The sequence below is a fragment of the Taurulus bubalis genome (assembly GCF_910589615.1).
Source record: "Taurulus bubalis genome assembly, chromosome: 4".
NCBI classification, from domain to species: domain Eukaryota; kingdom Metazoa; phylum Chordata; class Actinopteri; order Perciformes; family Cottidae; genus Taurulus; species Taurulus bubalis.
The window spans coordinates 8,716,110-8,743,573 of NC_136592.1; the positions used below are offsets into that span (position 1 = coordinate 8,716,110).

Genomic DNA, 27,464 nt, shown 5'->3' on the forward strand with positions numbered 1-27,464 from the left:
AAACCAAACAACAAATAAAATGAGAGAATTAGATACCTAGTCATCATGGTTTGTCACGCTTAATAACAATATGCATCCCTAACAATTGTTCTAGTCCAAACAGTCCTTGATAGAAACGAAGGCTGCTGTAGAGTTTTGTTCATAACTAGGAGAATTCTCTCAATAAAAGGCATATACAGCTTCTGGTGTATGACCTTTTAGAACACAAACATTTGTTTTAAATAAACATTATGACTCCGGTGAGTACAAGTGAAGTTTAGTTATGGCCATATCAGTTTATAATAAAACCGTTTGTCTTTTAGTAACTCACTGTAAATCTAAATCAATAAAAACACTGTGGAACAGTATTTAATATGAGGTGTTTGTGTTCAACCTTCTCTCCCGGGCAGAACACAGATGCAGCCTTGCTTCCAACCATCAGCTATCCAGCTTTTGCCGTAGATGACGATGCCCTCTACAGTCAGACACTGGACAAGATTGTACGCAAGCTGCGAGGGAAATACGGCTTCAAACGTTTCCTCCGTGACGGCTACCGCACCGCGAACGAAGACAAGGATCGCCGCTTCTACAAACCGGCTGAGATGAAGGTGGGTGCTGGTGGGAAACCTAAAAGGATATCATTATTTTTCTTTCTATATATGCTATATTTCACAGAGTTAACTTTTCTTTTCTTCATTTCCTAGCAAATTATTCCAAGCAATCATAATCAGCAATCTTAATTTTCGACAATAGGCCGGCCAGACCATTTTATCATATCAGACAAACACAAAAATGTTCCTCATTCGCCCAAGTTCTAGCTGACAGTTGAAATAAATATTACATCTGTGGATAATATGTCTCAAAGAGATTGGTAGATACAAAACAGTAAAGGATCCAGGATAAATCCCTGGGGAACCCCACTCAATTGCAGAGAATGAGCTTCTCCACCACCAACTTTACAGATAGATGCTTGAAATATTGTGGTCCACTGTGACAAAAGCTGGACTTTGGTTCATGGAGACTTCAAACACTGCATGCATACTAAGATACCAAGGTTTACCAACCTGATAAAGAGTTAAAGAACAATATAATGTTTTAAAATGCACCTCAAGGTTATTTCAGGCACTTGTTAATGCGGAGGAAAAGGAGTGCTATTGGTTGGCAATGCATAAGTTGAAAAAGTTCAACTTGAAAGTGCTTGAGTGTGACATATGAAATGTTGTTGAAGTGTTTAAGCCTGTAAAGGTATTTGTGTGTGTGTGTGTGTGTGTGTGTGTGTGTGTGTGTGTGTGTGTGTGTGTGTGTGTGTGTGTGTGTGTGTGTGTGTGAATGGCAGTGAGTTCATTGTCCTTTTCTGAATCCACTGTGATCTCATTGAAATGGCAGCGCATTCACTTAAGAAGCCAGCGAGTGTACAATGAGTGAATCAGAAGCGGGACTCCTAATGCTAAACAAATCACTGCACTAGCTGCGGAACGAACCTCCGTCAGATTTAATGAGCTCGGAGGGGTGGTTGGGGAGAGTTTCTATTTGGTCGAGAAGATGTTTGACCTCTCATCATTTCTACCGAGTGGTGGGTACTTGACACTAAAGCCCTTGCTCTTGTGCTCTTGTGTGACATGTTGGTAAGGTAGCATGTTTCCTTGACAAAGAAAATACTGATGAATAATTTACAAAGGACATTGCTTGAAAGATGTATTTGTTTTTCAAGTAGCTTTACACATAAAATACAGTTCAGCAGTGACCTGTTATTTAATGCACTGCACTTCTGCAGGACAGACCAGATTTCTGCGCGTGGCTGTCACAGCTGCTATGTCGCTCTAAAAAATGTTTTAAACAATATCCCTTTTTCATTGATGCTAAAAACAGAACAAAAAAAGACACAGACAGTGGAATTGCTTGTTTGATAAGCCCCGGTGTGCACTGGTGAGGCACCAACTCTCCATTTAGAATACTTAGAAATTAGCTTTCTTTGAAATTATAGTTCAACCTCAAAATTACCATTTGCAAATCCACCTCTCACCCCGTGTTAACCTTCATGACCTGAAAACACACTGTGAAAGGGTTAAAGTTGTCAAAGGAAAACACAGACAATTGCGTAGTAGTGACCTTTCAATCACAAGGTTCTAAAGATACATCTTCTTTTTGAATCTGAATGGGACCATAATTTACTAAATTAACATCATGATGTATTGAAGAAGACTTAAAACCAGTCAGGCAATAAATCAAGAGAGAAGTAGAGTCATTTTCTCATAGACTCCTACGCAATCAGACTTCTTTGGAGGAGAAGCCCCCCTGCTGGCTGTTGGAAAGAATGCAAGTTTAATTTTATAACGAGAGGTTTCTAGAGGTAAGAATTAGCAAACAGTATTTAATGCCTTGGTAGCTTCAGGCTCGTTCCTGCCTTCACTTCTTCCAGCAGACAGGCACATTTATTGTGGAAGACAACGGCAATTCAATTTCATAGCATAGACTCCTGCTGCCATTCGCAGTAATTTATTTGCTGCCACATCAGCAAATAGTGCAAGTATTAATAATGAAGTTATATAAGAGGAAACTTGGTCAGGTCGTTCTCAGTTTCCGAGGTGTAACAACATTAGAAGCATAGTACAAATACAAATTAAAAAAAAGCAACATGTGACCTCCGTCGAATGATGAGCATAAACACACAGAGTAATTAAATGGCGAGCGAGCGCCTGACACAGTGTGAGCACTCTCTGTCACAGGTAGACCAGGTCTCCCCGCAGAAGACATGGAGTGAAGTGTTTAAGAGAGAATTCACAGCAGGGCAAGACGTCTGTGCCCCCTGTCTGTTTACCATTGACAGAGAGCAGCAGCCTGTGTGATAGACAGTTTTACCAATCAGTCGAGCTGCTCAAGCACAAAACACCGGGGATCCCTGCTTGTTTACAGCCTCAACGGGCCAAAAAGCACAGGCCTCACCGTGTGACTGCCTTGGCTTCCACTCTTCCCTTGAAATAAAGCCTTCTCTGCCTCTGTATCTCTTTACAACTTTCTTTTTTTTCTTTTCCATTTTGCTCTCCGTCATCCCTCTTTCAGCCCCTGATAGCTTCTAATTGCCTCTCATCTCTGCTGGAATGCACAATTTGAAGCCACGCATTCCTGCATAAGCACCGGGTGCAGACATTAAACATTTAAAGAAGCACGTTCTTGGCCTCCACGTAGTATCTGCTTGGTGACAGTGGATGCAGCTCCCACGTTTATTTGTCTGTGACCGCCATTCCTTATTGCAAAAGGATGCTATCTCTTTAATCCTCCATCAGTGTAGAGATATTTAAAAAAGATGAGAGACAAAGACGGGCGAGTATTGACATTTGTAGTTCTCCATACTTATTGTATGCTTCCGCTGTTTACACTCATATTGTACTTAGTTCATGTCAGTATTTTGACCCAAGTTTCGTTGTCTAACCTTAACTACAGCCGTTATCCTAGTTTTGTTGCCTATATATAACTGCGACCGTTTCACATTAACCACGCGGCGTTAAATGTGCAGAATTTGGCGGCATCTAGCGGTAAGATTGCAGATTGCATGAAGTCACTTGAAGGCACTTCTCCGCGTCTTAGGTGTTTATTTATCTTCCCAAAAAGCTCACAAGGAAATATCACTGTATTTATTTAACTGTAATATTATGGGGAGATTGTTACTGCACTGGTATTGTACTACTAGTGTCTTTCTCTGTGCATTGAAGCAGTATCAACATTCTCACTTTTTAAATGATTTATGTTACACAAGGACCAGTTTCGACTAATACCACCTGTTACCTATGAACTTCCAGATCCAACTCTTCTCTCGGGTTTCTTTGTGTGTTTGTCACAGTCTGTAAACTATCTGACAGCTCAGACCTTCAAATGAGCACCTCAAAACAAACAGCACGACTTTGAATGACAAAAAATGACCATGGAAGTGATGTTATTGCTCTGTGTGTTCTGTGAGTTATCATTCACAATGTCACATATTCTATATATTTTCCCTGTGCCCTTCTGTTCCATACTCAGCACTACTAAAGTTCAGCCATCCACTACTTTAAAGCAGTCCCTGTGCCTCTCTCCTCCTTTTCTGGAATGGAAAAGCAATAATTTCCTCTCTCTCTCTCCGTCTCTCTCCAGCTTTTTGATGGGATCGAGTGCGAGTTTCCCATATTTTTCATCTACATGATGATTGACGGTAAGCCTTGTTCTATCCATAGTGACTGTTATGATGCCTCAAGTGGATCATTGGGAAGATAGAAGACAGACTTGAAGGATGTGACAGGAAATCATTCTGGTGTTTGCCCGCTTTTAGAGGACTTAGAAACGCTTTTAAAAAATTTGTGATGTGGGAAATCTGTATGTGAACCGAAGGGAATGGTCAGAAATTAAGTATATTTTCTCCCTGTGATGTGCATTTAAGCATTATTAAATCACAATCCTGTTGGTTTATTCTCCACTTACGTTTGTAGGACAAAGGAATAATCTGATTTAGGGCCTGTTCATCTTTATGGGACTATCTTTTAACTACCACTAAAGAAAAAACATAAATGATCTTTCTAATACGAATAGCTAAAAGACAAAAACAAAATAAACAGAACTTAAAAAAGCAAGACTTCACAACAAGAAGGGTCGATAAACTGAAGACCCTCAGTACATATTAAACCCTGTAGAGCCATGAAGAACCTTTTAACTCCATGATTTAATTTACATTCACCTTGTGTGATGCATTTAATAGTTGAGCACAAAACAGCGGAGGACTGTTGGGGATTATCTGGAGTTAAAAGGTCAGGACTCTGATTGAGGTTTCATCATGAAGTTTGAATTTGTATCATTAATGTGTGTGTGTGTGTGTGTGTGTGTGTGTGTGTGTGTGTGTGTGTGTGTGTGTGTGTGTGTTTGTGTTTGTGTTTGTTTGTGTTGCAGGGGTGTTCAGAGGAAATAGTGCTCAGGTCAAAGAATACCAAGATCTCCTTGAACCCATCATCTTCCAGTCTTATGAGGGTGAGCAATCTCATATATAGACACACACACACACACACACACACACACACACACACACACACACACACACACACACACACACACACACACACACACACACACAAATTCAGTGACCTATGGATGGAGGAAAATTAAGAATGCCCAAACACACACACACACACAACTTTCCCCGATTTGACATATCTGTATGGTTAGTTTTGGAGCTTCTGCCCCTGTTCGCTCTCCCTTTTGCGATGAAGAATTTTCTCTAAAAATAAAATCACATCATCCATACTCATACCCCACCTACTGCGACTGAGGCTCACAGTGGCGTCACATTCAAGTGAACTCACGTGTAAAGCACGGCCTTTATATCCACCTGCACCCATTAACATATGGGGAGACTGTGAAATGACAGGGATGTCAAGAGCTGTGAGTTCCTATTGGTCCGTTCATAATAGCACAGGAATAATTGGAGTGCAGAAAGGATAATGATGTGAGACAGAGCTGACTTGCATTGCTCCGGTCATCTCCACAGCACCTTTGTACTGGTTGTGTATGGATTAACTAAACTCCTGTGGCTAATTGGCTGGATTTTAATGGATAAGACAATTGTGTGTGTGCCCCATTAAGAAGTCTAAACCCACAAAATGTATTGGCTGCAGTCAGAAGCCGCTATTGTGTGTTCTGCTGCAGGTTCGCCGGACCTCCTATTGTTTTAATGATACGGGGCGCAGCTCTGGGAGACAAGCCGCTCTACTGGGGTGAATGAGCTTCATTTGCAATAGTTGTGCTGTCCTTTGATTTGTGTTTTCTTTGGAGTTGGTTAGACTCATATTGGCCCACACTCTCAAGAAACTGCAGAGCAGAATTGTTTGTTATGAAGTACAAAGAGCAGCTAGGGTTGTCTCATATACAATACAGGTGCATCTAGCATGTTTCTACACCTACTATTTGTACCTTCAGAGGTATAATTATACACTTGAAGTCATAATCAGACTGTCATTAATTTTCACTTCATTATTCAGCCTTACATGGGATGAATTGTAATTCATCTTTTCTTCTAGTGCCACCATCAAGACCAAATTATAGTGGGTCCAATGACCAAATACTTCTAATTATTGGTCTAACTAATTACATTACATTACATCAGCCACAGTTGTATTTTGTGTAAAATGGCTGTACTTTCTACTTTCTACTCTCTGTCTTTTTCATTTCTTTTCTCTGTTTCTCCCAAGAACAACGGCCTAAACAATAGTAGTGGCTAATTCAGTGAATTCTCCTTTCTATGTTTGCTGGTCAATAATGAATACCTGAGCAGTTTTTAATAGCCTGTAAAAATGTGGAGTGAACTTTGGAAAACGTAAGAAGATTGGTGGCATCAAAGCATCTATTGAGCAGAGCTCACAATAATGGTCTTCTGTAGAAAATGTATGACAAAATAAAAAGAAATATAAAGTGTCTTATTTAAGAAGGTTTTCCGTAACTACAGTAGTGAAGTGCAGATTGTTTTTCGCTCATACACACATGTAACATGTGTCTAGAGAAATGACACACACACACACACACACACACACACACACACACACACACACACACACACACACACACACACGCACACACAGTGCTCACAGTCCTCTTCTCCCATGCCAGGCCATGCTGTGATCCCCAAATACTACTACGTACCGGCTGACTTTGTGGAGGCGGAGCAGAACAAGCACGGGAGCCAGAAGCGTTTCCCTAGCAACTCTGGCCGTGATGGGATGGTCTTCCTGTGTGGTCAGGCCCTTTACAACATCGCCAAGCTGCTGGGTACGCCTCCGTGTGTGTGTGTGTACTTTGGCGTGATGCTCTGATCCCACACATTGATTGTGTTCGTTCTAATATCCGTCTCCAAGAAATACTGTAACGCAAAACTAATATATGAAGTTGTGTTTTATGAGATTTATTACACCATGTTATGGCAGAAAATATTTAGAGAAAAAAAATGTATATAATTATTCACGACTATCTAATGATTTTAAATATTGCTTAATTCTTCCCTGACATGAATCCAAGGACGCAGTTTGACTGTAAATGACGGGAAATATATATGTTTTTACACTTGCCCTCCTGTCTATGTGGGCGTGTGTTTTGTACACATGTTAATGTGTCTATCTTGGTGTGTGTGTGTATGTGTGCTGATTTGTGTAGTGGATGAGCTGATCAGCCCTAAAGACATTGATCCCATCCACCGCTACGTTCCCCACCAGGACCAGCGCAACGTCAGCATGCGATACTCCAATCAGGTGAGGTGTGACGTGACGGGATCGACTGTCATCACTTGGCTCTGGTTGAACACTTATTTCACCACTCGTCATCTTGAATACTCATATTCATTCTCAGGACAACTTTGGATTCAAGTACTCGTTGTTAAGCTGCACTCATCCTTGTTGATGTGGCTTATAAGGGCAGTTAAGCACTTTTGGCCTAAAATAATAATGACATACACACGTAAAAAAAAAAAGATCTACTAGCTGTTGTTTTATTTTCGAAGTCAAGTAGCACTAAGTGCTTTATGCTGTAGAGGCAGAGAGTGGGCAGTGAACGGACTGCCCACTCTCCATGTGAAAAAAATAAAAGTTCTTTGTAATGTATACAGTCTATCCACGGAGGACAACTTGTTAAAAGTTTAAATAAGGGTTAATAACATGAATGATAATTTGTACATTCACAATTGTTATTGATAATCACAAGCCTGAGCTGGGAGTTTTAAAATCCCAGCTGATTGAAATTCACTTTTTTTTTCCCTTTCTTTTTTTTTACTTCACACGCATGAAGAGAAATATCACAGATTGTTTCACAATCGGAACACACTTGGTCTTTTCCAGCGATGGCGTGTGTCCCCTAGTTCTCTGTCGTGATTCCAGTCTGCTGCCAGGTGTTCCTTAATTCCTGCACCTGTGATGCAGATGTTTGTTTGTTTGTTCTAAATTTACCAGGATCAACTCAAATAAGGCCACAATAAAGGACAACAGTGCAGCAAGCTAACATTTAAACCCTGTGTGATACCTGAGTGAATGTGATTTAAAAAAATCCACCAGGGTGAGGAGGGATGACTTCTGGAATAGCTGCAGCTAAGCTGGTAGACGGAGGACGAGGTGACACATCTCATCCCTGGAAAGGATAAGTGTGTTTGAGGTTAGCTTGTCGCAGGAGTGGAGATGTCTTTGCTCAATGTGTGTTATTCAAAAGGAGATTACTGAGTCATACTTCAATAATGTTTCATCTGTAGTCCAGTAGCCACACTACCCCCAACGTGCAGGTACATATTTGAGGAGGCTCGCGTCAGCTGTGACGTAGCTGCAGCGGCGTTGTGCGTAGGCTTCCAATCTGTGCAGTAGCCCCTGAACGCACAACGATAAATCCACCTTCATCCCGGCACTACTCCGTCCTGCTCACCACCTTGTGTTGTGTTATGAGCGTATGCGGACATTTAAAAGGTGCAGCAGTGTGCTCAGTGAACAGGACATGCCCTGTATGTAGGTATAAATGGCTCATTCTAAGCTAGCGGAAACACAACTATTCTTATGTTCAGCGGATTTTTGAACTAAAGAAAACATGCTTATTAATATTGTATTCCATTCCTGCCCATAGATCCCCTATATGGGGCACACTGTTCCTTTATTTACAATGACAATTCATCAAGCCCTCAACAGCAGAAACCATCCTTTTTTACCTTGCCAAGGGCCAGTGCTGCAGACGGGGATTAAACCCTGTCCGTTTGCCTCTCTGAATGGCGATCATGTCTGAGGTTTAATCCATATCTGAGACAGCCGGCAGCTCTGAGGATCACACAGATGAAGAGTAGAGATACGTAAACAACGGCCTCATTCTCTTCGCTGGACAGTGTGGATGGTCTCATTCTGCCCCAGTATGTTGAATTGAGTTTTTGATGATGAAATGGTGCTAGAACAAGGCGCACAAGAGACGGGAGGTCCAGAGAGGTATTATGAACGCCAGACTGAATCAAATAGGTTGTGGGGAGAAAGATCAGCAGAAAGAACAAAGACAGAGAGAAACACAAGCCAGAGATATAACAGAGCATGTCAGCCAGTAGGAAAACTTTGCGGCGGGAAAGAATAAGAGAGATGAACATTTGTCTCAAATAAATGTCATTATTTGACTATCTCTAGGATATGCTAACATACTTTCAAACCAGGAAGGTCAACTCTGTAAGTGGCTAGAATAGTAGATTTCTTCCCTTCAAGGTTTTGACATTCATCCTCTGTGTAAAGACATTTCTCATCTTGTCTTTCGCTGTGCTGACTTGTAAAGACGTAAAGAAAATGTCATGGTTTCATTCCCACCATTTCAATATGGAGTCGTCAAACAGCAGGTCCTAAGTGCCTCCATTGCTGCTCTGGAGTAGTAGATTTCCTGCACACCAACGTCTACTATATAAAGCAAGGAATGTCTGTCTGTCTGTCTGTCCTTCGCATATCTGGAGAACCGTCCATCCGACCTACTTCACACTAGCCGGGTGTGTTACTGGGAACCCGAAGACGTGCAGTGTCACAGTTGGCGACTAGTTCAATATTAACAAACAATCACGCTCTGCGCAGCAGAGGGGGCGGGGCTTCAGGGCGCACTGAGACGAGCGTGTCGTCGGCAGCGGGCCTTTACAGGCTCAATGGCTGCAGTTCACTTTTACTGCTGGATGCTAGACATACTAATGTTAGGAACAAACTTCTTCAATTCCCTGAAGTTTTTTATTTGGTATCATCAACACCATCATATCCAGTCAAAACTAAGCCATGATGATCACTTGATAGACTCTTACAAGGCTTCGCCAGTGACGACTATCAAATACTAGCCTTTCCTAAACCTGCACAAACTGACTTCTTGTTTTTGTGGCAAGAAGTTGTGAACAAAACTGATCGTCATCTATGTAGTTACTGGACTTATTTGCAAATATTTGCTCGTTTTCACACACAGCAGTTAGGCGCAGCATTAGTATTCATGCTTCTGGCCGCATGGTTTAATATTACTCTATTATTCTCTCCTTTTAGCTCTCTAACTGATATAAATATCTGTCTCTTTGGCTGCTAAATGTTCCACTATGTCCATCGTCGCTTTCTGAGTCCGTCTGCTGTTTGGTGTTGAACACGAAGTGTGCGGTGGGTTTTTAGTTTTGGGGAAAACAGCTGCCTGCTGTTGACATTACAATGTGTCTTTTACAGCCAAGAATGTCTGTGTTATCCACATACAAAATAATAATTTGTGCTGTGCATGCCCTTCAAAAAAACATGATGAGGAAATGAGTTGATGGGATGGAAGTCATTCAGTTACGATGATTTCAAAGGGAGCCGTGTGCAGGTTTTTCTTTAAATGTGTTTTACCTTGGCTGTCTTTAGAATTTTAGAAAATCTGAAAAATCACCTTCCACTGTCAGACCGAGTTTTCAAGCAGTAGCACCTGAAAGCTGACGTGAATGCAGTGAATGAACAGACTTTCAGTCTCAGAGCGTACCGGTATCTTGCCCTCAGCCAGGAAAACGTAGATGTGGTTGATTATTTATTATTATTATTGATTCATTTGGCTGGTGCTAAGCTGAGTGCCTTCCAGGGTCAAGCGGTCACACACATTGCAAATATTATTATTTTTTCCTGCTATCCTCCGCTGCTTCTCTCACCAACGCCACCCACTTATTTTTTATTTCTCATTGCTTTATACCATCTCTCCCTGGCTCCTCGTGTTTTTCTTCTTCTTATCTTCTCATCTTTACTTCTCTATCTCTTTCACTCACACCTTTTGTGTCTTAGCTAGACGCTTGGCTCACACCTTGTGTCGGCAAAGAGGCTTGAGATGGGCAGGAATTAAATGAGAGCGAAAAGAGGAAACGAAAAGGTGAAAGAGGAGGATGTGTATTCACTTTTCTTTTTTTTTTGCTTGCTTGCTTACTAGCTTTGTATAGTGCGTGTGTGTGCGCGCGTGCGTGTATACCAGCTGTCTTGTTGCCTTTGCATCATTGACGTCCAGTGTTTGGTCTGCGGGCAGGAAAGGCACATGGGCATGCTGGGCCTTCACATGCAGTTAGGGCTTGATTTGTGCGCTCCCCTTTCTTCCTCTGTGCAAGCGTGTAATTCGTTTCCCATTTTTGTGAATCCCCAAAAAAACATATATGTGTTACGATGAGTGTGCATGCCATCTTTGCTTGTTACCCTCTCTGTCTTTATGCATATTAGAGGGAGGGTTGTGTGTTTCTGAAGTTTAAGTTTATCTCTTCCGTACTGTATGTATAAGTAAGCATGTGTCTTCAGATTCATAGTTCCATTCCATTAAAATGCTATGCTCCCACTTAAAGTCCTGGCATCAATTCATGCGACAGCTGGAGACAAAAAGATGCTCCACAATATTAAACCCATGAATAGCCTGAACCATTGCACTGTCTGGTTCCACGTCTAAGCTTGTGTAAGGTCATCTCAGGGTAATTTGACGTCAGCGCTGTCATTCAGCAGACATGTGTTTCAAAGGATGCTGGCGAGGCTGCACTCCCTCATATAACCAATAAATACCTGTTCAAATACTTAATGCATGACGTTTGAGTCATTTCCACCAAAAATATCTATATTACTCCATTTCAACGGATCCCATTTCAATCAGCAGTTTCACCGCCACATTTAGCACCGAGTGTAAGGTGCAGAGAGAGATGTTTGTGACTGAATTCCTAATCCTCCCCACACACCCCTCTCTAAATACAAATCACCACTGTTATGTCCTTAATAAAATATGAGAGTATTAATTTTTTCGCAGTTATTTCAGGGTTTTGTTTCTCGTTTAGATCCCATTCCCACATAAACCCTGTGACTCCAACGCCCTGCGGATAAATGGCCTCTGATGCGTTGGAGCTGACCTGGCAACATTTTAAATCCGTGCACGTGCCTGAGAAGTATGTATTCAATAATGTGCACATGCAGTCTAAATATAGGAATGAGAACATGGCACATATCACGATATAGTACATCGGTAAGGCACCGTGCATTAGATTTGCATCATGTATGCATCTCAGCGGGAAGGGAATGTGATTTCCCCTCAAACAACAAGCATTTGGAGGGTGGGAAATTGTGATTTTGTTGGTGAATGGGACGTTAATGCAACTTTAATGCGTCGTTGAGCTTGATGTTCAGGAAGCTTTTACTACTAGTAAACTGCAAGCCTGTTAAATAGAATATGAAGCTATACAATTAAATATGCATGTAAGCCACATGGTAAATGGTGAAAAATCCGCAAAAGTGTATTGCCACGGTGGTGCTGGCACTTCTGTGCTCTGATAATAGTGAGAAACGATTTTTTTTTTAAGCTTGACCCGGTAGATAAGGGCAGCTTTCCTTGATATTAAGTGGTCGACTGTGTTGGTTTTTTCTGCATGAGAGACAACGCGCTCCCAGGGCTGCGATGGTGAGTCAGATCAAATGCACCCCGGGGAGCGCGGCGTGACATCCCCCTGACAAACATGCAATAATACGCAGCGGGCAGAGCAAGTGGGGGATCGGAGAAGTCATGAATGGCTGTGAAAGGGAATTAGTTGCTTATGCTGCTTATGTCACACGCTTTCTTTTCATGGTATAGCCTTGATCTAATCGGCTATTCAGGCGTGCTCGCAGCGTCACGTTCTCTCTGTCGGCCTCCTCTTTTTCCCCATCTGTCTCTTTGAATTCTGTTCTGTTTATTGGTGAATTCTACATCACACATACAGCACCGAGGCACATATAGAATAGCACTTCAAAATGTAGCAACGCACCACTCAACTCCGTCATTGTAATACTCTCAAGGAACCATCGGCTTCCGTCGGATTTCTTCTTTTATTCACACACATCTCGCACTCTGTTAGACGAAGGTTAATGGAAAAGTTGCATTGTGGGCCACACTGCTGCAGACGCCAGTCATCATTCAGAGATAAGGCGTGGGTCAGGAGAGGTCCCTGCTTTGATAGCGCACTGTGGGGAAAAAACATACCTAGAGGCGGGATGGAAGGAGAGGGAAAAGAAGAGAACATCAGCGAGGGAGTAAGGCTGACATATACAGAGGAGGGAGGAGGGAGAAGGGATGAGCCCATTTCATCTGTATATTTAACATTCAGAAACCGTTTATTTGCCAGGAATGTTTACACAAACGAGGAATCTTTCTAGGTGGAAGGTGCATACATTAGACTTGAGACATTAGACAAGACAATCAACAATCAACGACAACAACAATGCAATGGGTATTAAATTAAGTATAAGACAAAGTGCTCAGACAAACAGATAATGTTAATGTAAGTGTATGTTAAAGTGACATGTGTGTTTAAGTTAAAAAGTGTATTTTAAGTGGCATGAGTGTTTAAATATGAAGTGTGCAGGGGAGTGACCGGTAAGAAGAAAGAAGAAAGAAAAATAGTCCTGGGGGTGACAGAGTCAGTCAGGGACCCGGGCTCTGTTGATGAGCCCGACTGCCGACGGGAAAAAACTGTTAGTGTGGCGTGAGGTCTTGGTCCTGATGGACCTCAGCCTCCTGCCAGAGGGGAGGGACTCAAATTCTGTCAGGATCCAGTCAGGATTTTAAAAAAAACATTTGAATCAGAGTTTGATGATTTGGTGGTCGGCTGGTTACTCACTGTCAATCAAACCTGATCAGGCCACACCCACACAGTCCTGATGCAGCAGATTAGCTGAGTTTAGAAGTGTCGTTTCTTTAAATGTGATCGTTGCTTTTTAATCCATGAATATTATACCAAAATACCAAATAATTGAACTCCAATTTTCACGGGCTTTAAAACAAACTCTGTTATAAGTCAACCTCATGGTCTCTAGTGGTTGGAAATCGTAGGTTTTAATAAGGTTTATCAATGAGCATTCATTCCATTTTTCTCACTTTATAGTGAATTGGAGTTTTGTTTATTTTCTCTCCTACATCTCGAAAAAAAAGTCTGCCTTTATACCTTACTGCATATCCATGCAGTCTAATCTCCTTTTGTGGTCGTTTGGTAGTTCAGAATAGTTATTCACACAGTGCGGGATAACCACATTGAACTGCTTGATCAAACGTTCACACATTTTTCGACTGATGCACAGATTGTTGAAAATACAAAGTATTTGCTCACCAGTTTGTTTATCACAAATTAACCAGAAATATAAAGCACCACATTTCCATTTCAGCAGATGATTGTCTCATGGAAATTCTAACAGATATATAAATAAATCTTTTTTTAATGTATATAAACAAAAAAGCCAATATAGATGTCTATAGGCTAAATGATGACACATTGTTGGTTAGAAGTAGATTTAATGTCACATTTTTATAGCTGATGGTATGAATTTATTATCTGGATGATTATTGTTCGATTATCAGCTGAGGGTGCAGTAGACATGGCTGCCTCATGCTGTGGATGACGTTTTCTGGTCCATTTTCTTTAACGTTAATGTGTTTATTGAGTGGTATGTCTAGGCAGCTGTAAGTGTAGATCGACGTGCGTTGGGACTGTACAGCTTGTTGTTCTTTGTCAGTAAATGGACGGACTGTGTGGCATTGTCATCATTTTTCAGCACCATTGAATAAGCTACAGACTGTCCCTTTATGAAGAGAAAAGAGACACACTGAGTAGCATGGGGCAGTGTGTGTGTGTGTGTGTGTGTGTGTGTGTGTGTGTGTGTGTGTGTGTGTGTGTGTGTGTGTGTGTGTGTGTGTGTGTGTGTGAAAGATCCTACAAACAAAACCACACATATTCACGCCGACATGCACAAATCTTCCTTTCTGTATCCTTTGCTTCTCTCTCTCTCTCACACACACAGACACACACACACACACACACACACACACACACACACGTGCACACACGTAGATTGAGTGTGCTAAACCCTGCTGTTTGCCAAATGGCCTGGTGTCACGCAGGAAATGTCGAGCCCAGCGGTCTGTGACAGTAAAAGCCTTCGAGAGATGTCTCCTGACCTTAACCTGCAGGGAAATGGACATCACTCAGCAGACACACACACACACACACACACACACACACACACACACACACACACACACACACGTTGCCAGCTCTGGCGGACAGAGTCCTCCTATATACAGCTGATGTATTGCACAGAAACAAAAGCGAAGTAGCCAGAACACACAACCTCGGGAAGTGGGACAAAAACACCTGAGCAGAGCTCAAATATTTGGCTTTGGAGCGTCAGATGAGGATGGGATTTGTGTTGGGAGCCAGGTGAGGAGGCTTCTATTAGCTGCTTGTTAGGGGTTCGTGCTGACAGCGTACACGACCAGGCTTCTCAATAGATGGGGGAGTTGAGTTGTTTGCTTCTTCCAAACAAGGCTCAAGTCAGTGCTCAGTCAGTTTCCCATGCAAGGAAGTGTTTACATCCAGTGTATTGAACCAGCTGTAACCACCTGAAAGTTTGGAACCTAAAGATGGATTTATTTAGCTCACGCAGCTTAATGCAGCTCAGCATTGTGCCAAGTTGCTCCAGTCATGATTCAGAAATAAAGTGTAGGATGGCCGTCCCCATGCTCACTTATGTCTCATGTTGATACAGTTGATTTGGTACTAAATTTAACCAGTTTTTACCACTCGAGAATTGGTAAAAAATAAATGGTCAAAAGACCATTACGGTAGTCAACCCTGGTAGAGTTTTTGACATTTGGCTATATTTCTAAGATGATACAAAGCTGATCTTTTATTTGGCTATTTCGACTAGATCAGAGTCAACTATAATAAGAGCACCTCAGGTCATTGAGGTCTAATTTAATATTTAGGTAGTTTTATTTGGCTTGAATATAAAATAAAAAATATAACACGTACAGATGAAGACAACTATTTTGATTTGCTCTTACATAATGCATGTATTATTGCATTTTCATTTAAAAAAAGTGCCCACTGGAATTAGTAGTAATTTATTACAAATGGGAAATGCATGTTTATCAAGCTGTTTATTACAAAATGCTGAACATTTTGTCAAAATGCAGGTGTTTCTACATAATGAAGTGAAAATGTATTACTTCTAGCCGTGTTAAAGTGACTGAATCCAGCGTCATACCTTTCTCTTTAGAGTGCCTTTTTCAGTGCCCGTCACTCAAAGTTTGCCCTCATTCAGTTCCCTTCTTGTAGGAGACGGAGAATGTGGGATGAAGAAATGTTTTTCCTCCTGTGAACCTACTCTAGTCAGGAAATGCACACATAAGACAGCATGCTGTAGAAAAGTGATTCAAAGTAGTAAAGAACAGTCCTAAAACATCTGTTACTTCGTCTCAACGAACAGCAAAATCATTTTACATGCTTGTAAAACACAAAGAATATTGGCAAAACGACTCTTCACTATTTAGGAAATGTGGCTGCTTTGGAAGCTTCGCACCTGAAACTGGTACCGCCATCCCAAGTGTCAACTTGGTTTCACACAGGGACAGCGGTCCTATGGGATAGATACAGTGTGTTCGTTTGCACTGACCCAGCTGTGTTATACTTGCATTTGGGAGTGAGAACATCTGTGTTCTTTTTCAGGTTTTTAACCCTTTAGAAACACATTTGACTGCACATTTGCGCTCAGTGTGTGTGCTGCACGTCTAAAGGGAAGTGTCGGCACCGGTTTATAACTGCTCCTCTGGCAGCCAGTACAACAGTGCAGTCTGTTTATTTGTCGAGCCGTTTTGTGTGTGTGTGAGAGAGAGGAGAGAGAACCCATTTGAACAATAATGCCCATCTGTTCCCAAAGTTTATAATTACGTGTGTAGGGTTGTGTGTAGATCTGAGTGCATGTTGAGTGGAGCCTGGCACAGAGACTACTGTTTCTGTTCCAGGGTCACGGTCAGGCTGCATGTGTCCATTAGAGCGCATTCAGAATAGCACACACACACACACACACACACACACACACACACACACACACACACGCACACATTGGCAGATAAACGCATCAGTGCAAGTTTTGCCATTTGCCGGCTTGCGTTTGTGGCCTTGAAATGTTTTGTAAAGGGATGGAAAGTTCTGGCTTTATCCAGAAGTAAAAACGCACAAACACGCAGACAGACCGACAATCATAACCTGTGCAACTTGACCTTGATATGTGGCTGCATGTATATTGATATACTCTGCGGTACTCAGATCATGATGCACACACAACGTCACACATAGCAGTAGCAATCAGGCTATCTTCCCCAGCCTTCCCGGCTCTCTGGGGATGAAATCAAACGACGCCGCTCCGACAAGCCGGGGCTCCTGTAGCTCACACCGTCGCACGCCTTTAATGTCAATTGATTTTATTAGTTGTTGTTGTTGTTTTTTCTTCTGCTGCTTCGCTTGTGAGAATTCTCTGGCGGAGGATGATATTTCTGAGCTGAGTCCGGGGAGCAATGTATCGCTTTCTCAGTCAGGGCGCCTTTACAATTACACCGGCCAGCAGCATGCAATCCAATTCTTCACTCGGTTCATCTCTGCTGAGGTGATTCCACCCTCCTCCTCCTCCTCCTCCTCCTCCTCCTCCTCCTCCTCCTCCTCCTCCTCCTCCCTCCATCTGTCTCCCTCCCTCTGTGTTTGTCTTCCCCTCTCCTTTTCCGCCAGTTTCTTTTTCCTCCATGTCGTCTTTTCCCCTAAATCAAACTCCCGCCTCATCACCCTCGCCCTCCTCCAATTGTGCTCAACTCATAACTGTGACCGATTCTTGTCCTGGTCGTTATCGCCACCAGATGACCTTTTGTAAAGATCCGGCTTTAAAAAAAACCTACACAGGAGACATTCTCCTCTCCCACAGCCCCCGATTGAAAATGACTTAGCATTTCTTTCATGTTTCCCCCCCCCAACGCTAAACCCCTGACACTTTGAAATACCCTCATCAAAATATGAATCTCTGAGCTGCACATAGACCAACTTCCCGAGGACGATACAGAGCCTGGAGTCATTCGTCTGTGCAGGGGCATGAAAAGAAGGGATTATATTTCTTTCAAATAGTTTTTTTTTTTGGGGGTGACGGATAAATTCCCTCACTTGCTTTTTAACTTTATGAAAGTCTTTGAATGTTTTATTCCTTCATGATGTGATGCTCGCTCAAGGCTTCCTCGCCTCCCTCGTGCTGCACTTTGCCAGCCGACACACTGGGAGGGATCTGACCTTGAAATAGCGTCTCAATGAGTTCAGCTAAAGTTTATTTTTTCACCAAAGTTTAATTTATATGGTTAAGTATTTAATTAGAAGAGAAAATAGGTGTGACATTTGTGACCCTCAGCCTGTTATCTCTGCTAGACATTAGCAGCAGCATTCTCACACACACACACACACACACACACACACACACACACACACACACACTATATGGTTTCTTCTCCCCCTCAAGACGTGAGATACATATATATATATATATATATATATATATATGGAAAAGTGAAGAAAAAATAAACACCAGAAATGTTATTGTTGAGGAAAGTTATAAGTCTCCGTTCAGTACACCGCATTAATCTCATGTTGTGAGGATTTGTCAGCTCCCCGATTTGCCGACTCACGGGTGTGTACATAAATCTACCGCTGGCTCAGGTCACTCTCACCCTGTGCTTGGGTTTTGATTGTATTACTGGCGGAGGTGTTTTGACAGAAAAGTCTGAGATTTATCTCTTAGAAATGTTTTTTTTTGTAGACGATTTACTTCTGACCTGTGAGACTCACAAGTGTCAGTGTGACAGAGTGAATAAAGACAGGTAGCGACAGGGTAAGTCAAAAAGAGAGTCAAAGAGAGATAAATAGGAAAGGAAAGGAGGGGACAAAGTACAGAGAGAAACAAAGGAAGGAATGGCTGAACCAAGGAATGAAAAGAAGGGAGGGACAGAAGGGGACACATGAAGATGGAAGGAAAGAAAGTAAAATGAAAAGGAAAGATAGTCCTGCATGAAAAGACAGAGAGATGGAAGGAAGGATGAGAGGGAGAATGCAAAAATGGGAATCAAAACAGGAAAGACAAATGAGAGGGAGGAATGAAAGAGAACAAAAACAGGGAAGAGCACAAGAGAGACGGAGGGAAGGAAAGTTGAAAAAGAAGGTGGGATGGAAAGAAGGAAGGACAGAAGGAATGAATAAAAGAAGAAAACAGTGGCAGGATGAAGGGATAGGAAAGATTGACTGAAGGAAGGGAGGGAAGGAAGGAATGAAAGATGAGAAAGGACAGATAGAATAGAAGAGAGGAAATGATTAAAATGTGGACTGAAAGACGCTTCTCATCTCGTGTCACAACTCGGTGCTTTTAATTTTCAGGGAAAAATCAAATGAGGCGGAGCTGAAATTCATTTCTGTTCTGCGGGAACTCACAGAAGCGTTCCCCGGGAAATGGCTTTTTACTTTGTCAAATTCAGCGCCGCCGTATCTCTGAGCAGCCAGGACGCGTCAGACAGGCCGGCTGCGAGCCACCGCGGTCTCTCCTGCAGCTGGAAACGCTCTGGAGCACTTGTCAACAGCGTGTCTCAATTTGTCCCATCTCAACACGTCCTTTATTTCCCTTTTCCACATTCCTATCTGTGTAGATTGTTATTTCGTGCTCTTATTTATATATATTTTACCATAACAGACGACACATTATGCCTTCCTATCTCATAATCTGCCATGTTGTCATGTAACTGCAGAGTAGTTGTCAAGTTATGGCTTTGGACCTATCCGCCTCCCCACTTGATAGGGATTGGTGCATCTACCCGGATTTAAACGGGTTTCACTCAGAATGACGACAAACTTCTTCCTTTTTTCTTTCTCCTTTTATTCTGGAATCAAGCCACTGCAGTCATTTTCATTCGCGCCATACGGCAACGAAAGAGGTGAAAAACCTTTGGAGGGAAAACAGAAAACCCCCATTTCAAATATGCCAGCAAAGAAATCTTTCCAATTTGCACCCGTGCACAAAACCTACCTTCACCACCTACAGATCCCCAGCTGTGCTTCCACCAACATGTACATTGCAAACAATATAACGAGACACCAGACAATCAACCTAAGACAAACTCCCCATTTAACCCCAACGATATCTGTCCCAACCAATTCACCCCTGCACAAGTGAGTGAGCGCGCTGCGGAGCCCCATGACGTCGCTGACGCTCCCACACTGGCGGTGAAAGTCAGTCAGTCAGCGTTCAGAATTTGCCTCTTACCGGCTGCCTCTCCGGACTTGTCGATGCCCCGTTATTGCCGCAGATCATCTGCTTTGTACTCTCTCTTTTTTTTTGCTTGCGGCGTTTGCTCCTCCCCTCTTAAGTGCGCCCCGTGGTTATTTCCGGTTCCGTTTTCAATTACTTTGCTTACGACCCACCTGTCCGTTCCTATTTTATGTTTTACTTTCTATTTATCTTATTTCTGCTAGAAAGTCTACACGTTTGACTCGACACCTCCCACTCGATCTTCCCATGGAACCACTGTGAAGATCGCCAACTTTAAAAAGGCAAACTTTGTTGCTCCAGTTCAGCTCTCATCTTCCGGAGATGTTGTCCTGTTCTTCAGCAGGTAGTAAGACAACCAACCGCCTGACGTCTCTGTGAAGGATGGTAGCCTGGATCTTCCCGTTCTGCTTGCTCACGGTCGGATGACTTGCTCTTGCTTCCCTTGTTGGTCTCGTCACAGGAACATTGTAGCTTGGGAAGATTCTGACATTGACGTCCCTCACGATGCCTTTACTGTCTGGATTCGTACTGATGACCCTTCCAAGCTTGAACTGCCCTCTTAGCGCATTTTGGTCACTTAGCCAGACAACGTCCCCAACAGCAACATTTCTTTCTGTAGTATGCCACTTGCTCCGCACGAATAAGTTGGGACCAGCAAGTTGGCTCCAATGCTTCCAGAACTTGGTCACCTCTGACTGCATTGCTCTTAGTCTCTTGTAGGGGTAGCTAGCAAAGTCAAATGTTTGGACATCCCCAGTTTGAGATGCCCGCCCAAGAAGGAGCGTGTTGGGTGTGATGTACTGGATACAGTCTTCCCGGCTCTGTACTCTGGCGTCAATTGGGCGCTCATTTGCCAGGTTGGCTGCGATGTGAAGAGTTGTCTGGAACTCACTGTATGTGAGCTCCGACCCCTTTCCAAGAATCTGGAGTGCTCTCTTTACGATGCGTACAGCAGCTTCTGCAGCACCATTTCTGTGTGGAGAATCGGCTGGGTGGATTTTCCACATCCACTCAGTCCCATTTTTTGCTGCGTTCTCCTGCAAGGCTGGTTTGTTCAAGCCATCCAGAAATCTGTAAAGCTCCTCCAAGACTTGTTTAGCTCCAATGAAATTGGTGCCTGGATCTGTCCAGATCTTCCTTGGATGCCCCCTGATCGCCGTGAACCTTTGGTAGGCCATCAGGAACCCTTCTGTTGATAGTGTGTTTACCAACTCTGTGTGGATAGCTCTACTGGCCATGCAGCAGAAGACCACACCCCAGACCTTTAGTCTCACTCTCTTCTTCACGTCATCTTTGACTTGGTACGGTCCGAAGAGGTCTATGGTCGTGAACTTGAATGGCGCAGCAGGTTCTGTTCGTTCCAGCGGCAAGTCACCCATTACTTGTTGACATTTCCTTGCCTTTGCCTTTTTGCAGATTATGCAGCCATCAACAACCTTTTGGGCAATCCTTCGGCCTCGTATGACCCATGCCCTCCCTCTCATCTTGAGCAGGGTTCCAGCCACTCCATCATGACTCTCTTGGTGGGCCTCCCGAGCAAGCAGTGTGGACACCCATGTGTTATAGGGTAAGATAGGGACTCCTACTTGATCTTCTTTGAAGATTTGCACTCGGCCACCGCAAACTAAAAGCCCGGAGTGTTCCTCTTTATAGACTACTAGTCTGTCTGTCGTGGTGCTTGGGAAGGTTGTGCCTTCTTGCGCCGCAAGAAAGATGTCTCTCAGGGCATCTTCTCGTTCCTTTACCGAGACAACTCCTCTCGAAGAAACTGCCTCCCACTTTGAGCTCTTTGCGGCTTTATTTCGTCCAATGAACTTTTTTGCTGCTCTCCAGATCCATGCAATTGTTTTGACCAGTTTAGTCAAGCTACTGAACTGCTTGGCATCCACAAGGCCTAGGATGGCTGATCCTGCAGGTGGTCTTCTTCGTTCAGTTACTGCTTGGTGTTGGTCTGACTCAGCTTCCTTTGCCTTGGCTCTCGTCACAGCAGCAAATGCCTTCTTTTGCAACTTGTTGACGCTTTCTCTGGCAGCGCTCGCTAGTTCTTTGGCCGATTTGATTGGCCACTCACTGACTGGTAACTTCAGAAACTCTGGCCCATTTTGCCACTCTGAGTCCTCATCCAAGTCTTGAGGGCTGGCCCCTCTGGTTATTATGTCAGCGATGTTTTGATGCCCAGGGATCCACCACCAGTCTTGAATCCCTGTCCCGTCCTGAATTTCCCCAATCCTATTCGCAAAGAAAGTCTGATAGCCGTAGCTTTCTCGTTGTACTGCACCAAGAACTGTTTGGCTATCGAGGAGATGGTACCACTTTCCAATCTGGATTCGGCTGTGCAGCTCAAAGTACTTCTTCAGCCGCGAGGCAAACACTGCTCCACAAATCTCTGCTTTCACAGCATCACCTTTACAGTCCAAGGGAGTTAATTTTGCTTTGGACTCCACCAGCGTAACCATTGGGCCTTGGTTCGAGTTCCATCTTAGATACATCACTGCTCCATACGTATGCTCGCTTCCATCTGAGAATGTGATTGCCCAGGGTTTATCAACATAGCATGGAGGCGTTAGTGCTCTGGTGAACATGACTTTGCCAAGTTGAATGTATTCTTCGAAGAGCCTAATCGCGTCTTCCCTGAGGTCCTCTGAGAGTGCTATGTCCCATGTGTCTTTGATTGGACATTTTCCATTCTTCGCCTCTTGGAACGCCCTTCGCACAAGTATAGCTCCTTTTTGCTTAGCAGGAGTTACCAGGCCGACTGGGTCATACAGACCTGAAACTTGGCTGAGCAGTTCTCTCCGCGTAAGGGGATTTGGCATCTGATCTCTGACCTGTCCTTGGTGAAGGTCGTGGCCGCTTCTCATCTTTTTCTTTCTCTTCGAGAAATTGATTGCGGTCATGACATGGAGCTTGTCCTCTTCTACCATGTAGCCCAGGCCGAGCGCCTTATTGTCATCATCACTCCTTTGGTTTGGCAGGACCAACGTCTTCGTCTTGGCCTTCTCCGGCTCATCCTTCCAACCAGTCCTCCCACTTTGCCCAGAAAAGACCCAAGGCTTGAGCTTGAACCCTCCAGCTAGCAGGATATGCTTCACATTTGCTGTGATGGTTTTAAGCTTGTCAAGGTCATTGTGGGATGTGAGAATGTCATCGACGTAGCTGTCCTCCTCGAGCACCTGCCGCTCCACGTTGAGGTGGATGAAAGGTGCGAGGTTTGCAGTCTCACGCATTGCCAGCTGTGCGATGCACCCCGCTGGCTTGTCTCCAATGTTTACTCTTGTGATTGCATATTCCGCCAGCTCTTCATCTTCTGAGTCTCGCCAGAGGAATCTATGCAGGTGTACTTCTCGATCCTCCAACCAAACAGAGTTGTACATCTTTTTTATATCACCCAGGGCAGCATGTACTCCACACCTGAATCTGAGCAGGACAGCGCGAATCTGGTTGAGGACGTCTGGACCTTTCATCAGTAGGTCATTCAGGCTCACACCTCTGCACTTCTGGCTGCTGTTCCACACAAGTCTCACTGGGGTCGTGACAGAGTGTGGGTTAGGAGCAACAAGGTGACTCACATACCATACTGGTCCTTTCCAGTTGTTTATTGCCTCCTTAGACAATTTGATTGCCGCCCCTCGCTCAACCATGTCATGAACTTGAGCCGTATAGGCAACCTTCCATTCCGGTTCCTTGGCTAGCTGCTTTTCTGTTCTCAGAAATGTAGCCTTGACTGTCCTTTTGTTGTCAGGCAGAGAGGCTGGATCCTCTAACCAAGGATACCTGGAGTGCCAATGTGGTTCTTCGCTGTGGCTATCGCCTTTGACATAGGTTAGGCCTTCCTTCATTATTTCGACCTCCCTCTCCTCAGCAAGAGTCATCTCTTTGCCGCCTGGCTGGCATTTCCCGCAGCGGCAACCCCCGCATCTCGGCTCACATGCTGCACCAATACTATCCCATTTCCACCATTCAAGGAAATCTTTCTTGGTGGTTGACGTACTTGACTCCTGAAACTTGGCGCTAGCCTCTTTGTTTCGTAGAGGGGTCTCAGGGATCCTGCCAGTGAGTTCCTCATACTTCACAGCTGCTGCTCTCATTGACCTCGCGAAATGAGTCTTGGACATGTGGGCTGATACAGTGAGCCCCTCAAAGAGGTCAGGATGCGTTCCGCCAACCGTCTTTCCAAGAGGTCCGTCCCACAGTACGAGGTCTCCAACAGCTTTGACTCTTTGAGGAGCCAATTGTCCTTCTCTGTGGCTTATGAGCAAATGTACCTCTTTGGGTCTCACAAGTTCATCCAGTGGAATCCCTGGGAAAAACTTGTGCAGCTGTTCTGGTGTCACATTTTTGTGGACATTTGCTATGCTGTCTAGTCCATAACAAAGCAATTGATGGGGTTTGAGAGTGCCCTTGGGAGTCTTCACTCGGATCCTTAGAAGGTAACGCTTCGTCTCCACACGAACTGTCATCCCTCCAACTCCATGGACGACAAGTGTAATTTCCTCACTCCTGAGGTTCAGTTCGCTTGCTGTCTTGTGGGTTATATAATTTGTGTCCGAAGCCAAATCAATTAATGTCCCGATCTTTTGTCCAGCATTTGCTGTGACCTCGAGGAGCATCATAAGCACTGGTAGCTCTTGCAGTCCACTTTCCACAAGAAGGCTTGGTGTATCCTTCCTAGTACTGAAAGCTCTTGACGCAGTGTTGGAGAACACATCCCGACATTGCTTTGCCAATTCTGGGGAAAGCTTGTTGAAGAACTCCTCTTGCTCTTTTGTATGTTTCCTCCTGGTTTTTTCCCTCTCCGGGCCGAATCTGTGCTCGTTCTCTCCGATGCTTTTTCTCGCTGCAGCATTTGGGCACAGATAGAAATGATGCCCAGGAGCTTGCTCCTCTCTGCAGACTTGATTTTTACATAGAAAGTCAGTTTTGCAGCATGAAGCGTCCTCATGTACTTCAAGGCACCTCCTGCATGCTCCCAACTTTCTCACTGCAGCCTTCTTCTCCGTTAGCTTTAGCGCACGAAACTGGTTGCAAAAGTAGAGTTTTTTCTTGTGCTTTCCGTCACCACAGACTACACACCCAAAATGGTCATCTTCTGATTTGGTAGACTTGGTTCTGGCATATCTTGGCTCGGTTCTGGTCTCTTTCCTACTTGGCTCCTCCTCTCTTAGCTGCTCGAGCTGCTCATATATGCTCTCTTGCCCTTTGAGGAATGCCAAGAGACTGTCAAAACGATTCTCTGCTGCCACTGCGTTTCTCCTGTCAGCGACATAGACAAGCCATTCCTTCTTCAGAATTTCTGGAAGTTTACTTTCTATTGATTTCGTCACCAGCGGATTTTTGATCGCACCTGTGTCCCCAAGGTCGCTCAAATCTTGAAGTGCCTTCTCCACAGCTTGGATTAATTCCACAATTTTCCGTGGCTGATGACTTCTGGCAGCTGGCATTCTCTGCAACTCCTCCACTATGTCAATAGCAATAGCAATTTTATTGCCATAGCGGTTCTCTAGGACACGGAAAATGTCACCTGCCGTGTTATAGCTGGTCAGGCGAAGGTCTCTTGCGATTTTATCATCAAGACTGTCCAGTAGTTGAAACTTTCTCACTTCTCTTGAACCGGTCGGCTCACCTTGCTTCTGGAGCGCTTCCCAGTCCTTTTTCCACCTGTGGAAGTCACGTTTATTCCCAGTGAACTTTGGCAGGGCTATAGGTTTCAGTCTGATGGTGGCCGGCGTGGGCCCAAGTGGTCTTTCCCCCTCCTCCTCTTTCCTATCCTGTATGTAGTCAGCCTTCCTGGAAATCAGCTTGGGAAGGAGGAGCTCCAGCCTCTTCACGCGGCTCTGAAAGTCCTTTTGCACACTTGGTGGGATCCATCGTTTCCACCGACTGTACACCTCCTTTGCAGTCCTTACCAGTCGTTGCAGGTGGTTGAGCATGAAGTCGTATGCCTCCTGGCTACCATCGGGCCGCGCATCAGCAGCACGGTCACCCACTTCCTCTGCTGCCTGCAATGATGTTGACAATTCAACATCCCCGAAGTTATCCCAAAGTGCCTCCTGAATCAGACTTTTGACCTCCTTTAGCTTCCCATCACACTCGTTGCAAGTCTTTGCTATGTCGGCTTGCTGCTGTTTAGTTAACACAGCATCTTCACCAGCCTCCAGCTCCGACTCCAGTTCCGCAATGGATGCAGTCTCCACATCTTCATTTGCGCCCATGACTTTCTCAGCCTCTTTTATGACATTATTGAAACTGTCTCTGAGGTCCTTTTCAGACATGTCTTTGTAGGTCCTGGTAATGCTGTTGACCAGACGTGTAAATAATCTTTTCGCTGTAGTTCGCTCGACCTTGAGTTGCTCAACTGATTTCTCCATAGCTTGATCCATCATACTTGAATCCGCTCCGTCGTTGACTCCAGTTGAGAAGGTAAGTACTACTTCAATGCTTTATCGTTCCACTTGATTGTCTTCTTTTGCCAGGATTCCAGTTTATTTCTTCTGCTGTTCCAGCTCAAAGCTCCCAGATTTCCTTTTCCTGGTTTTCCAGACTTTCCTGTTTTTGGTCCGCGGTTTTTCACTGTCAAGTTATGGCTTTGGACCTATCCGCCTCCCCACTTGATAGGGATTGGTGCATCTACCCGGATTTAAACGGGTTTCACTCAGAATGACGACAAACTTCTTCCTTTTTTCTTTCTCCTTTTATTCTGGAATCAAGCCACTGCAGTCATTTTCATTCGCGCCATACGGCAACGAAAGAGGTGAAAAACCTTTGGAGGGAAAACAGAAAACCCCCATTTCAAATATGCCAGCAAAGAAATCTTTCCAATTTGCACCCGTGCACAAAACCTACCTTCACCACCTACAGATCCCCAGCTGTGCTTCCACCAACATGTACATTGCAAACAATATAACGAGACACCAGACAATCAACCTAAGACAAACTCCCCATTTAACCCCAACGATATCTGTCCCAACCAATTCACCCCTGCACAAGTGAGTGAGCGCGCTGCGGAGCCCCATGACGTCGCTGACGCTCCCACACTGGCGGTGAAAGTCAGTCAGTCAGCGTTCAGAATTTGCCTCTTACCGGCTGCCTCTCCGGACTTGTCGATGCCCCGTTATTGCCGCAGATCATCTGCTTTGTACTCTCTCTTTTTTTTTGCTTGCGGCGTTTGCTCCTCCCCTCTTAAGTGCGCCCCGTGGTTATTTCCGGTTCCGTTTTCAATTACTTTGCTTACGACCCACCTGTCCGTTCCTATTTTATGTTTTACTTTCTATTTATCTTATTTCTGCTAGAAAGTCTACACGTTTGACTCGACAGTAGTAATTGACTCTGTAGCCCTCTCGGAGGAGCTTTCATATTTACTGTCCTAAACAATACAAA

The 27,464-nt window shown here is 44.0% G+C and overlaps 1 protein-coding gene across 2 annotated transcripts in view; it reads left to right on the plus strand.

Annotated features, from left to right (window-relative positions):
* phkb (phosphorylase kinase, beta) overlaps window positions 1-27,464 on the plus strand; it is a gene marked incomplete at its 5' end in the record, with an annotated part of 94,515 nt that overhangs the window by 35,052 nt on the left and 31,999 nt on the right. For both annotated transcript variants that reach the window (XM_079217330.1, XM_079217329.1), the window contains 5 exons: window positions 390-587; window positions 4,108-4,165; window positions 4,894-4,971; window positions 6,604-6,762; window positions 7,144-7,238. In XM_079217330.1, the coding sequence (XP_079073456.1) occupies window positions 390-587; window positions 4,108-4,165; window positions 4,894-4,971; window positions 6,604-6,762; window positions 7,144-7,238 (588 nt within the window). The remainder of the gene's footprint in view (window positions 1-389; window positions 588-4,107; window positions 4,166-4,893; window positions 4,972-6,603; window positions 6,763-7,143; window positions 7,239-27,464) is intronic.